We start from the raw sequence: 13,167 nt of genomic DNA, 5'->3' as shown, positions 1-13,167 counted from the left end.
CACAGAAACTGTCAAAATGAGTAAGATCAACAATTCCAAATGTTGGCAAATACATGCAATTGGAATTCTCACACAGTGTTAACGGGGGGTATAAACTGGTACTACCACTTTGAAAAAGTTGGCTCAGTAATTTCACTGCAGGCTATACAAAACACAGAAATGTAAGACATACATACCAGGAGACCTGTACAAAAATGTTCACAGCACTGTTTCTTGTAATAGCTAAAAAGTGGAGACAGCCCAAATGTCCATCAATAATGGAATGGGTAAATAAATTAGGGTATAGTCATACAATGAAATCTTCTGCTGTGGTAAAAATGAATGAACTACAGCTACCATCAACAATAAGGATGAACACCATATGTAGAATTTTGAGCAAAAGCCACACATAAAAAGATACATACTGTATTGTCTAATTATATGAAGTTAAAAAAAAAAAAAGGACAAAAATAAATTGTATTTAGGAGTACAGGTTTAATGGTAAAAAAAATTTTAAAGGTAGTTAATACCCTGGAAGTCAGGACAGTGGTGGTGATCTTTTGGGAAAGACGTAAATCATTAGAGAGGAGTTTGGGGGCGCCTGGGTGGCGCAGTCGGTTAAGCGTCCGACTTCAGCCAGGTCACAATCTCGCGGTCCGTGAGTTCGAGCCCCGCGTCGGGCTCTGGGCTGATGGCTCAGAGCCTGGAGCCTGTTTCCGGTTCTGTGTCTCCCTCTCTCTCTGCCCCTCCCCCGTTCATGCTCTGTCTCTCTCTGTCCCAAAAATAAATAAACGTTGAAAAAAAAAAAAAAAAATTAGAGAGGAGTTTGAGGAGGCTTACGGAAAGCTGGTAACATTCCAATTTCTTGGCCTGGATCGTGGTTTCACAGTGTGTTCATGCTGTGGTAGATCAACAGGCTGTATGACGTTTTTCTACATATTCTTCTTTATGTGTTACATTTCATAGTAAAATTTTTAAAATATAGTTACTTGTATTACTGAGGTAACAGTGGAAACATGATATATTTTGAAAGTAAAATCAACAAGACTTGGTGAGGAAGGGAATATGGGGAAAGGAAAGGGTAAACCATCTTTCTCAGGTTTCTGACTTTAAGGGTCTATGTTGATAATGGTAATATTTCCTGAGATAAGGTAGACTGGAGAGTGAAAGGAGAGCCTCAATTCAGTTTTAAATATAAAAAAAAGAGCCAATTCTTTTACGGACTTCAAATCACTGAAATATCACAGAATCAAATAATTGTCTTTCAGAGACAATAGACTAGTCAAATACTAGTCAAAAATAATTTGCAGTCAGAGAGGACAGGAGGAGTGCTATGTAGCCTTTCAACCATCTGGAATGGAGTCACAGACCTCCCAACACAAGAGAGCTGCAGAGAAAACAGAAGAATTGAGCCTAGCAGGTAAGAGGGAGGCAAGGAGGCAAGAATGAGACAAAAAAGAAGAGAGCATCTGACCACTGACATTCTTTATCCATCTGGATACTTTACTTCAGTTCTACTTTCTGAAATTACCCCCTGGTACCCTCAACATCTAAGCTTAAAACAAACTGCCTCCAGGGAAACCCTCTCTAATAACTGCTCTTTTCACCATTAAAATTCTCCTGGTTCAGGCTTTCATCACCTTGCTACAGACTGGCCAGTCTCCTAGTTGGTCACCTAACACCCGTCTTGCCCTTATCCAATTCCTCCATCCTGCATCCCAGAGTGACATGTCTAAAACAAAACCCACACAATACAAGGCCTTTCAATATTTCTAATCTTTTTTTTTTTTTTTTAATTTTTTTTTTCAACGTTTATTTATTTTTGGGACAGAGAGAGACAGAGCACGAACGGGGGAGGGGCAGAGAGAGAGGGAAACACAGAATCGGAAACAGGCTCCAGGCTCTGAGCAGTCAGCCCAGAGCCTGACGCGGGGCTCGAACTCACGGACCGCGAGATCGTGACCTGGCTGAAGTCCGACGCTTAACCGACTGCGCCACCCAGGCGCCCCTAGTCTTATCTCTTAAAGAGCCGCCTGCATTTCTTCTGTGACACGCTATTTCACATTGCCATGCCTTTGCTCACAACTGCTCCTTCTTTCTAAAATGCCTTTCCTCCTGTTCTCCAACTGGCCCAGATCTGTTTTTTAAGACTCATCTCAAGCATCACTACTACTCTATAACGCCTTTCTAGACTCCTGCTCCCGAGTAAAACTGATTACCCTCTCCTTCGAGGTCACATCATAACCTGTCCCAGATTTCATAGCACCTATGACACTGTGCTGTTATTATCCATTTATTGTGTTACCTACACAACTAGATCAGGGGTCACATAATCATCTCTGTATCTCCAACATGAAGCACAGGGGTTAATACACAGCCTAGTACCCCCTAGCACAGAGTTAGTATTTAGGGCATTTTGAGAAAACGAAAAAAATGAACAAACGATTACCTTTAGCCCTTACTACTTACTACATATATTGTTTGTTCTACCATCTACCAACTATACTGCTAGCCCCTAAAGGACAAGGAACACGCCTCACAATTCTACATTCTCCACAGCATCGAGTACATAGTGTAAGTGAAGAACCTCTCACATGAAAGAAGTCCAAACACTGTTACCTGTCCGAAGAAAAATTTGGACAGAAACAGAGGCCCAACTAGTTTATCTACTAAAATATAAGAGACCACATTTCTGGATAACAGAAGAGAGGATAAAAAAAAAAAAACACTATGGTCATCAATCTAGAACGGGATGCACTTGGCATCTCTCCTCATTTCCTTTCGGGCTACAATCTGCTAGACTACGAGCAGCATGGCCTGGTTAAAGAGCCTGAGGTATGACATCAGAAGATCGGAGTTCAACTTTTCTGTTAGACATGACAATGGTATTGTGATTATGTCTTTTAAAAAAGTCTTGGAGCATCTGGGTGGCCCGGTTGGTTAAGGGTCCAACTTCAGCTCAGGTCATGACCTCACAGTTTGTGGGTTCAGGCCCCGCATTGGGCTCTGTGCTGACAGCTCGGAACCTGGAGCCTGCTTCTGATTCTGTGTCTCCCTCCCTCTCTGCCCCTCCCCTGCTCATGCTCTGTCTCTCTCTGTCTCAAAAATAAATAAAACATTAAAAAAATTTTTTTTTGAAAAAAAGAAGTCTTTATTGTTGGGGTGCCTGGGTGGCTCAGTCGGTTAAGCATCCGACTCTTCGTTTCGGCTCAGGTCATGATCTGAAAGTTTCGTGGGTTCAAGCCCCGCATGGGGCTCTGTGCTGGCAGCATGGAACTTGCTTCTCTCTCTCTCGCGCGCGCGCACTCTCCCTCTCTCTCTCTCTGCCCCTCCCTCACTCACACTGTCACTCTCACATAAATAAGCCTTAAAAAAAATCTTTAGTGTTTAGAGATATAAATTGAAATTTATGAACAAAATGGTATGATACCAGGGAGAATCCGGTGGAGAGGTAAGAGTGGAGGAATTGGGGTGGGGGCCATGGGAATAAAACAAGTTTGGCCACAAAATGGTAACTGTTGAAGCTGGGTAATGGGTACATGGAAATCAAACTGCTCTCTTTACTTGTGTATATAATTGAAATGTTTCATGACAAAAAGTTAAAAAAAAAAACAGATTTAAATCCAGACCCTCCATTTACTTAGCTGGTCACCTTGTATACTAAACTGCTCCAAACTTAGTTCCTCATCTGGATTACAGATATAACAATGGTGATGTCATCAAGATTAAATAAAACATTACATGTGGAAAGAGCTTTCTAAACTCCAACGCACTATATAAATGCTAACTGTTCTTAGAAGTATTACTACAGATGATTAGTGGTAGCAAAGTTATATTATCATATAATAGGTAAATACTGCTAAGAAAACAGATCTAAGTGTCTGAAAACTAGAGAACAGAAACCTAGATTTAATTCATGTAAAACATGTGGGAAGCATTTATTAACACCCTAGAGTGTTCTAGGGACCTTGCCAGGCACTGGGACAGAGATAAACAGATTTGTAGTCTCTGAACTTAGGGGCTTAAAGTCTAAAGGACAGAGACATATATGATGAAAATGGCAATACTAAGAGCTAATAAATGTGCTAACAGATGTGTCCAGTATCCAGAAAAGTGCTGGATATATAATAACCACTTGTTAACTGAGTAAAAAGTCTTACAAAAGCATACACTCATTCATTCAACAAATATTAATTTTACCACACACTGTCAATTTAAATCAACTATCCAGTTAAAAACAAAAATCTCTGTTCAAGATGAGCTTACATTCTAGTATGGGGAAATGGACAAGGGACAAAATAAATGAGAAAATTATATAGATTATAAGAAGTTGGTAAGTGCTACGGAGAAAACAATATCAAGGAATGAGGCTAGGAAGCTCTGGGGCGAATAAGGCCGTTTCAATTTTAAATACAGGGACAAAAAAAAAAAAGGCCTTAATGGAAAAGTGACATTTGAGCTAAGACTTGAACAAAGTGTGGGAAGCAGACATACGAACATCTGAGGGAAGTGTTCTAGGCAGAAGGAAACATAAGTGAAAGACTCTGAGGAAAGAATGTGTTTGGCAGAGAAAGTGGCAGACCAGATCACAGGGCAGTGGGAGGAAGAAAGGGGTTCTAGGCTGGTGGAACAGTGTGTGAAAAGACATGGGTTTCTGAAAACCCACAAAGTCTTTGGACAACTGCAAACATTTCTGATTAAGCTAGAACATTATATGTGTAAAGGAAAAGACCCTTTATGTCATACGTAAAAGACTTAAATAATCATAGTTTATAGAAAGAACAGACTGAAGGGAAAAAGAAGCTTTTGCAAGTGAACATTTGAAGACATTACATGCATCCTCACAGATGCAATATGAAATACAAATCTTCATCTATAACATATTCTTAAAAATTTCAAAAATGTGCTTAACTTAAATCTAACTTTCAGTTCCTAGTAAATAAAAGGGATATAGAAGCAAGTTAACCCCTAAGCAAGTAAACAAATTCAGAAGACACTTTATAAACAACTGAGTTTATCAGTGTTTATCAGTTTATCAGAAAACTGAGTTTATCAATGTCACCAAAACAATAACTTTGTTCTAGATTAAAAAAATAAATTTGTTCTAGATTAAAAAAGACCAATGCCATGTGTGAATCGTGTAGGTATTTTGATTTCTGGCTCAACCGACAGAGTCACCCAGGTGTCGGTAAGCATCCAACTCTTGATTTCGGCTCAGGTCATGATTTCACAGTCAGACTGACCCCCAGGTTGGGCTCCAAGCTGAGCATGGAGACTGCTTGGGATTTTCTCTCTCCCTCCCTCCGCCCCTCCCCCGAGCCCATGCATGCATGTGTGTGTGTGCACGTGCGCACACACGCACATGCTCTCTCAAAATAATTTTTTTTTAAAGTCCCTTACAAATATTGAACCAGCCCTGCAGCCCTGGAATGAATCCCACTTGATCATAGTGAATAATTCTTTTTAAATGCTGTTAAACTCGATTTGCTAGTATCTTGTTGAGAATTTTTGCATCCATATTCATCAGGGATATTGACCTGTAGTTCTCTTTTTTTGCTGGGTCTCCGTCTGGTTTGGGAATCAAAGTAATGCTGGCTTCATAGAAGGAGTCTGAAAGTTTTCCTTCCCTTTCTATTTTCTGGAACAGCTTGAGAAGGATAGGTATTATCTCTGTTTAAATATCTGGTAGAATTCCCCTGGGAAGCCATCTGGTCCTGGACTCTAATTTGTTGGGAGATTTTTGATAACTGATTTAAATTCTTCACTGGTTATGGGTCTGTTCAAATTTTCTGTTCCTTCCCATTTGAGTTTTGGAAGTGTGTGGGTATTTAGGAATTTGTCCATTTCTTCCAGGTTGTCCAGTTTGTTGGCCTATAATTTTTCATAGAATTCCATGATAATTGCTTGTATTCCTGAGGGATTGGTTGTAATAATTCCATTTTCATTCGTGATTTTATCTATTTGGGTCCTCTCTTCTCTTTTTGAGAAGCCTGGCTACAGGTTTATCAATTTTGTTTATTTTTTCAAAAAACCAACTCTTGGTTTCATTGATCTACTCTACTGTTTTTTAGATTCTACTGAACAATTTAGGGAAAAATATCATGATACTTTAAAAAAAACTTCAGGAAAACAAATAAAGGGAACAAATTTGGCAACATATTAGTTAACTATTAAATCCCAGAGATGGGTATTTGGCAGTTCATTACAGTATTGTCTCTACGTTTCTATAGGCTTAATAATTTTCATAATGAAGTTTAAAACTCTGATTCATCTGTGATTCAAATATTTGGAAATCATTTCTTCCCCCTTACTTACATAAACTGAAAAATAAATACATCTTGTGAATTTCATTTCAGGATTTGGATCTTTTTTATCTCTGCATCTACAGTGCTTGGCACATGGAAGGTACTCACTACAAGACTGCTGAATGAACACCTTCTTACTTATTTTGCAATACTAACCCATTCTGTAGACGTGATAAAATTCTTACACATACTTCCATCAGATCCTCAAGACCATCTCACCTTGTAATAATGTTCCAAGAGAATCCGGACTACTCCCTCCACACTTTCTGCTTCAACAGGCTTCCTGGCAAACTGGAGCAGGTACTGCAAAGCATCTGCTGGGGAGGTAGCTTTACACAGATCTATGTGGAGCGCTGCAGATTTACTTGGTTTTGTCAATCGGAGTTTCTTGGTTGCAATTTCCTCCTGCTGTTGCTGCAAGGGAGTAGGGAAGGTAAGACATGAAAACACAGAGTCTGCAAATCTAACACTGCCTCATTTCCTTATACCAACTAATGTATTTAGCTAATAGACCTAACTTTAGGAAAAAGCAGTGTAATGAACACAAAAAAAGAGCGGTAGATTGGAGACAAGGTTATGAGTTCCCGTTTTGCTTTTCACTAGCTCCTACCACTTTGGGCTAGTTATTTCATTTCTCCAAGTCTGTTTCTTTCTCTGTGAAGTTAAGTCCACTAACATTTTGTTCTGCCTATCTCTTAGGACTGTTGCAACTTTAGGGTTAAAAGGACATACAAAGGATCTGTTCCATTCTTTATTTAAAAAGAAATCTCAATTCTACAAATATATACCGACTATGCTGAGGCACCCAGCAGGCTCAGCTTCCCTCCTGAGAAAACTGGAACTGATGGGAACTGTCTGCAGCTTACACTGAGTAAAAAGTCTTCCCCTTACTCCAAATGACTACCCAAAGTATTCTGCCTTTATTAAAAGGATGGTTAACGTAAAAAAAATTTTTAAATACCTTGCAAACTGTAGTCACTTAACAAATTTTTCTTTACTGAATAATTATTCAGCATTAGGAGTTGCGTCTGAGTTCTAATTCTGCTGCTGTTCTAAGTAAGTTACAATTTTTACCTTTATTATTTGCAATATGAGAATGATGACACTACTACCTGTTTTTCTCAACTAGGGATCATCATCTGAACCACAGGACACACAAAATTATTTGAGTAACTATTTTCTCAATTCTCCCAAGGATGGTGCATAATTAGAAGCTTTTTAGATGCATTTGTTACATATAATGAGTGCCAAAAAGTTCAGTAAAAGGGACCTGTCACTCTAGGGCTTAAGTCAGGCCCTGGTGGGTAGGCATAGAAAACATCATAACTAACATAAGGCAAATGTCGTAATCAATAATTTTGCTTAACATCTAATGCATCATTTTGATATCCTGAGCAATCCCTCTTTACAATGTACAAATGTACATATCTACAGAGAAAAGATTAGGATTATTCCAGTCAGGAACATAGTATGGCATGATAAAGAGACCAAGGGTTTTTTTTTTTTTTATTGTTTTTGTTTTTTGTTTTTTTAAGAGACCGAGGGTTTTGAAGCAGAGGAATTTGGGTCCGGTAACCATTTACTAGTGAGGGAGGCCTCTCCTTCTTCTATAAAAGGGAATACACAATACCTATATTGTATGGATATTTGAGAAGTCTATGTCTTTAATTGTACAAATACAAAATAAGCACTAACTACATACCAGTTCTCTCTCCCTCCTTACCTTTATAGCAGAGGGAAAGACAGAAGCACTAAGATCTCATTTCATCACTGTATGGTAATGATTCATGCAGAATGAAGAAATGAGTTCTTTTCCTAAAATCCTTACTCATTCCCATCCTATTCTACACAAACTCAGACTTCAGTGTTATCTAGGCTCCAATCAGTACAGAAGCTGAGAAAGATTTCTTTCCCTATAGAGTATATAAGGGGAAAGACAAACCAATATCTGCTATCAGTCAACCATCAGTAACAGTTTAGTGAGCCAGGACCTATGGTCTATCCAGGGGTGATGGAGAAGTTAGACCTGAGCTGGAGGCAAAGGCAGTGATAAACAGATGACACATTAGAAGCCTGAGGGCACAACATCCTGAATTTATGACTTTTAACATCCTGGTCTAAGGCTTCCAACACCCTGAAGCTGACAGAGCCACAAGTACAGAACTTGCAGCTCTCCTCTTCAACCTCTGCCCCAGAGTAATTTATACCTTCATTATAAACCATAACAGTTCCAACAAGAACCTTGCAGGGCCCAAACCCCCCACCCCAATTGGTAGGAGGAGTCCCTCAGATGACTGGCAACAACCTCAATTGGAGACAGCCCTAGCTATGACCTATAACCTATGCAAACACAAAAAGACATCTCTAGCTCCAGTGGAATAACCACTTCTGGGCCTGCCCACACAGCCTTCTTGAAAGTGTACTGTCCTTAATAAACTGCTTTGTGCTTGCTACATTCCTTCTGACCATCTTTATTCGAGTTTGGATCATCACATAAATCTTTCTATGGAAAATCCAAGAACTGAGACCTCCATTCATACAACATACAACATAGACTCTCCCGCCCATAACAGGGGACACTGATGAAGCAGGCACTATCTCTGTCCTTAAATAGGCCAGACTGGTAGGGAGATATGCACACTGTGTAAAATTAATAAAGCGAAAACTCATTAAAGTTGAGGAGGGAGGATACAAGGGGAGGCCAGAAGGAGGAACAGTACTACTCAAGAGTCAACTAGAGAAAGAACTGTCCATTATAGAGTCCAACAGAAGAATCAACAGGAAAGAATCTTCAATTATAGGCCCCAACAGGGAAAGATGCACATGACCTCTCCTACAAGAAATCAACCACCCTTGCAACTCAGCTAAGGAGAAATTCTCATCACCCTAGACTTTCCCTTCAAAACAACCTCTCCTGGAGGTGCCTGGGTGGCTCAGTCATTTGAGCATAGGACTTTGGATCAGGTCATGATCTCATGGTTCCTAGGTTCGAGCTCTGCATCAGGCTCACTGCTGTCAATGCAGAGCCCACAGAGAGTCCCTCTCTCTATGCCTGTCTCACTCAAAAACAGACAAACGTTAAAAAAAAAAAAAACACACACACACACAAAACACAAAAAAAAACCCTCTCCTGACTTCCTGCTTCTCCTTGGTTTGCTGGACTTGCCTATGGTTTTGCCATAACTTGCATGTGCCGAATTACAGTTCTCTGTTATTCCCCAAAAAATACATTTTTGCTGGTAAAATAACTATTTTTAACGTCAACAACTAGTAATTATAGTAGCACTGAAGGGTAAGTACAAATAGACAAACAAGTACAGAGTGCTTGCTACAGAAGCAGAGGAGGAAGAGACAAAACTCTTGCTGAGGTTTTAGTTGCGTCTTGAAGCCAAAATGTGAGAGCAAAAATAAAAGGGAAAATGACATGCATTCCATGTAAAAGAGACAACAGGTATAAGAGTCTGGAGAAGTGTAAACACATGACATGCTGGAGGAAAGGCAAGTAGTCTTGAGAAGTGGGCACAATACAACAATAGGAAGAAAGGAAATCACACTGGGTAACAATGTGAATGAACTTAATGCCACTGAACTGTATACTTAAAAATGTTTAAAATGTTAAAATATGTATTTTACCGCAATTATTTCAAAAAAAATCATAACACACACACACACGCGCGCGCGTGCAAGTGGGCAAGGGAAACAGATCCAGAAAATTCCAGAAAGCAAACCACAAAAGAAGGAGCTCTGTGAAATAAAAACTTTCCTGAGGAGGCCCTGGCTGGCTCAGTCCATGCAGCATGAGATTCTTGATCTCAGGGTGGTGAGTTCAAGCCCCACACTGAGTGTAGAGATTACTTTAAAATTTTTAAAAAATAATAAAAAATAAAAACTTCCTGAATCTTGACTCATTCTGAAAGTTCAAGAAAACCAATTTCACATAAAATGGAGCAACAAAGTGTCAACGTTAAATCTCAAAGTTATTTTAAGAAAAAAAAAATAATGAGAAAAGCTTCCCTACAGTGGGAATATGCTACAAAGATGTGGTAAGTGAAATAAGTGAAAACAGGAAGAAAAACTTGATTTTTCAATGGAATCATCCCTCTGTACTATAATCACAGATACGTTTTTCTGTCTCTCCCACTAGTCTGTGAGCTCCTAAAGGAGAAGGACCCTGACCTGTATTGGGCTTTGTAGCTCAACACCTTTCAGTATACCTGATACACAGTACCACTCATTTACATGAAGGAATGATTTAAATGTTTAAGCACAGTTTCCTGCTGGATGGTCTAAGTCTTGCTACCCTCGAAATCTAAGGATCTAGGGGTACTCTACGGATCTAAGGAGGCTTTTGGTCTACCAGCATCAATTGAGGGCTTGTCAGAAATGCAGATTATTGCCTCACCTCCCCCACCCCACTGAGTACAATCTAGATTTTAACAAGATCACCAGGTGATTTTCATAAAAAGTCGAAGAAGCAGCACACTCAAGATAACTTGGGATCAACCTTGGCTTTCGCAACACCTATGAGGAGACACGTGGAGAATCACTGCTCTGACAGGGGCTCAGCTCACCTGTCCTTAACTCCAAAGGAAGAAAGTACTTTGCCCTACCTCCTAGGTAAGCTGTTCCACCAATGGAGAGTTCTGCCCCTGTGCAGCCTGTGACCCTCACCTGCTTTGGCTGGGTTTTGAGATTTCTAAAGACTCCTCTTTCAACCCCTTAGTTTTGCATACAACCAACTCGTCCCGGGGCGCTTTCTCTGAAATAGGAGTTGGGAGGGGCTCTACCAGTAAATTGGCTCTGAATCCTCTTATCCCTCAGGAAGCTTTCAAGTCCATATGTGTAAAACGAAGGTGCTACTGTAACCCGAATAAACTGAAATAACGGATAAAGACATCTTCGTAAATTGTACAGTGCTATTTGTTTTCGCTAATAATTTTATTTTTTTAGAAGTGTCACACTGCACATATTAATAATGACTACGACAGCAGCTGCAAACGAACACGCCCACTTAAGTGTAGTTTCAGAGAGCCCATCTGAGTAGTCGGCACTCGAACCAGGTTTGCGGCGCCTGTTTTGGCAAAGTGTCTGGAAGGTGAATAACCTTCCCCGCCCGGGACTGGTCCCGGGACCTTTCCTTCCGTAAATTACCTGAACCACCTTAGTGAATTCCTCGTACACTCGCTTCTTTAGGTGCGCCGCCATGACTGCCCGCGGACCTTCTCAGCTTCCGTACTCGACAAGGGAGGCGGGGCGGGGGGTGGGGGGGCGGTGAAGGAATCCGGAAAACTTGTCTCGGCCTGAGGAACTCGCCACAGTCCCACAAGGCAGTGGGGCTCTGGGAAAGAGAGGCCTCTTCCGGCTGCTCGACTGCCCGGCTGCGGTGCAGCCCAATTTGTCCGCCTACACCTCCGGCCCTTGCGGAACGAAAAAGAAGGCGCAGCGTGAGGGGGCGGTGCCTCTGGTGGGAGGAGTCTGGATTGGAAGGGTGGAAGAGCCAATGGGAGCCTTTGGGGGCTTGCAGGTGGTCTAAAGACGGGCGGGGAGCCGAGCTAAAGAAGGGTGGAAGTGTATAGGGAAAGGGCAGAGGCTAGATGATCCAGAGCTAGAGGCAAAACTGGAGCTGCGTGAGGACTTTCACTTGAGCGATCAGGGAAAGAGGCCCAGCTGGCGTTCTCATCGTCCTTTGCCGTTCATGTTTGCTGCTTGTAGCTTTATCGAGCTCTCCTTTTCTGGGTGCCACCCGTCTCCTGACATGGGATTTTTTTTCTTGCTCTCTCATTCCGGTTGTTTGAAATTTACCCTTCTTTAAGGAATCAAACCTTCCTCTGATAGCTTAGGGAGAGTGGAAAGAATCCTGAGGTCAAGGGTCAAGCACCAAAGTTTCAGACTATGACTGGCGCATAATGAGCAAAGAGCATCAACTACAAATGTGCTCACACCTAACCTGACCTAGATGTAGTGACAATGGAATGAGATAATGCAGAAACATTCGGCAGACTGTAAGATGTATTTCACGTGTAAGTGGAACCCAAGGTCAAGTTTTACCTCTTTCATTAAACTTTAGCTGTTCATTATTTCCTTCTTTCATGTGGATGCTTAGAAAAAGCAAGCTGTGGTAAGTACGGAAGACCCCAAAACACGTAAAAGATGGTCTTTACCCTCAAGGTCCTACAGTGTAACTGGGAGAAGAGACACCCAAACTAATAATTAGAGATCAAAGTGATGAGGGAGCATGGAACAAACTGAGGGCAAAATACAAGCCAACAGCAGCCCCATTCCCCTCCGGGTGGTACTCCTCAGACACTCCTGGCTACCCAAGAACAAAGAAGTGTTTGCCATGTTAATGTGGGAACCTAAGGCAAATGAAAAATTAAATTCCCTTACTGCCTATAAACCCATTGACAAGTCCTTGAAGCCAGCAGAGTGACCTCCCTCTAGAAGCCCAGCTGCCTGGATGATGACACTTTGCTAGGAGCAAAAGAGGATCTTAGCCTAACATTATCCCAACCTTAAGGATCCTGTAAGTCTTCCTGTATCTCAACTGCCTCAAGATATATCCTTGAAATCATACTCCAAGCTTATGGCCCCCCAATATACATCTGAAGGGTCTCATGACTGAGGTTTTACTAATCGGCAATAAACGGTGTTTCCCTAGCACCAGCTAGCCCCTCAAGATCCTGGAAACGTTGCTTCCAAAATTCCTTAGAGACTTACTCTATCCCTGACCACCTCCCAACCTGAGGGTGTATAATGAGTTACCCATCATGACCCCAGTGCAGCTCCTCCTGCCCACAGGTCCTGTCCCTGTGCTTTAATAAAATCACCTTTTTGCACCAAAGACGTCTTCAAGAATTCCTTCTTGGTCCTTGGCTCTGGACCC

General features: G+C 41.2%; 1 protein-coding gene across 1 annotated transcript in view; it reads right to left on the bottom strand.

Moving 5' to 3' along the window:
- INTS4 (integrator complex subunit 4) overlaps positions 1–11,718 on the bottom strand; it is a 118,932-nt gene extending 107,214 nt beyond the window's left edge. The window contains exons 1-2 of the mRNA XM_045483872.1: positions 11,436–11,718; positions 6,504–6,698 (exon numbers count right to left, since the gene is read on the bottom strand). Coding sequence (XP_045339828.1) covers positions 6,504–6,698; positions 11,436–11,489 — 249 coding nt within the window. The 5' untranslated portion in view covers positions 11,490–11,718. The remainder of the gene's footprint in view (positions 1–6,503; positions 6,699–11,435) is intronic.
- Between the last annotated feature and the right edge of the window lie 1,449 nt (positions 11,719–13,167).

This window comes from Leopardus geoffroyi, chromosome D1 (genome assembly GCF_018350155.1).
Source record: "Leopardus geoffroyi isolate Oge1 chromosome D1, O.geoffroyi_Oge1_pat1.0, whole genome shotgun sequence".
NCBI classification, from domain to species: Eukaryota; Metazoa; Chordata; class Mammalia; order Carnivora; family Felidae; genus Leopardus; species Leopardus geoffroyi.
Note: the sequence above shows the minus strand (reverse complement) of the source record. Positions and strands in the feature narration are given on the sequence as shown.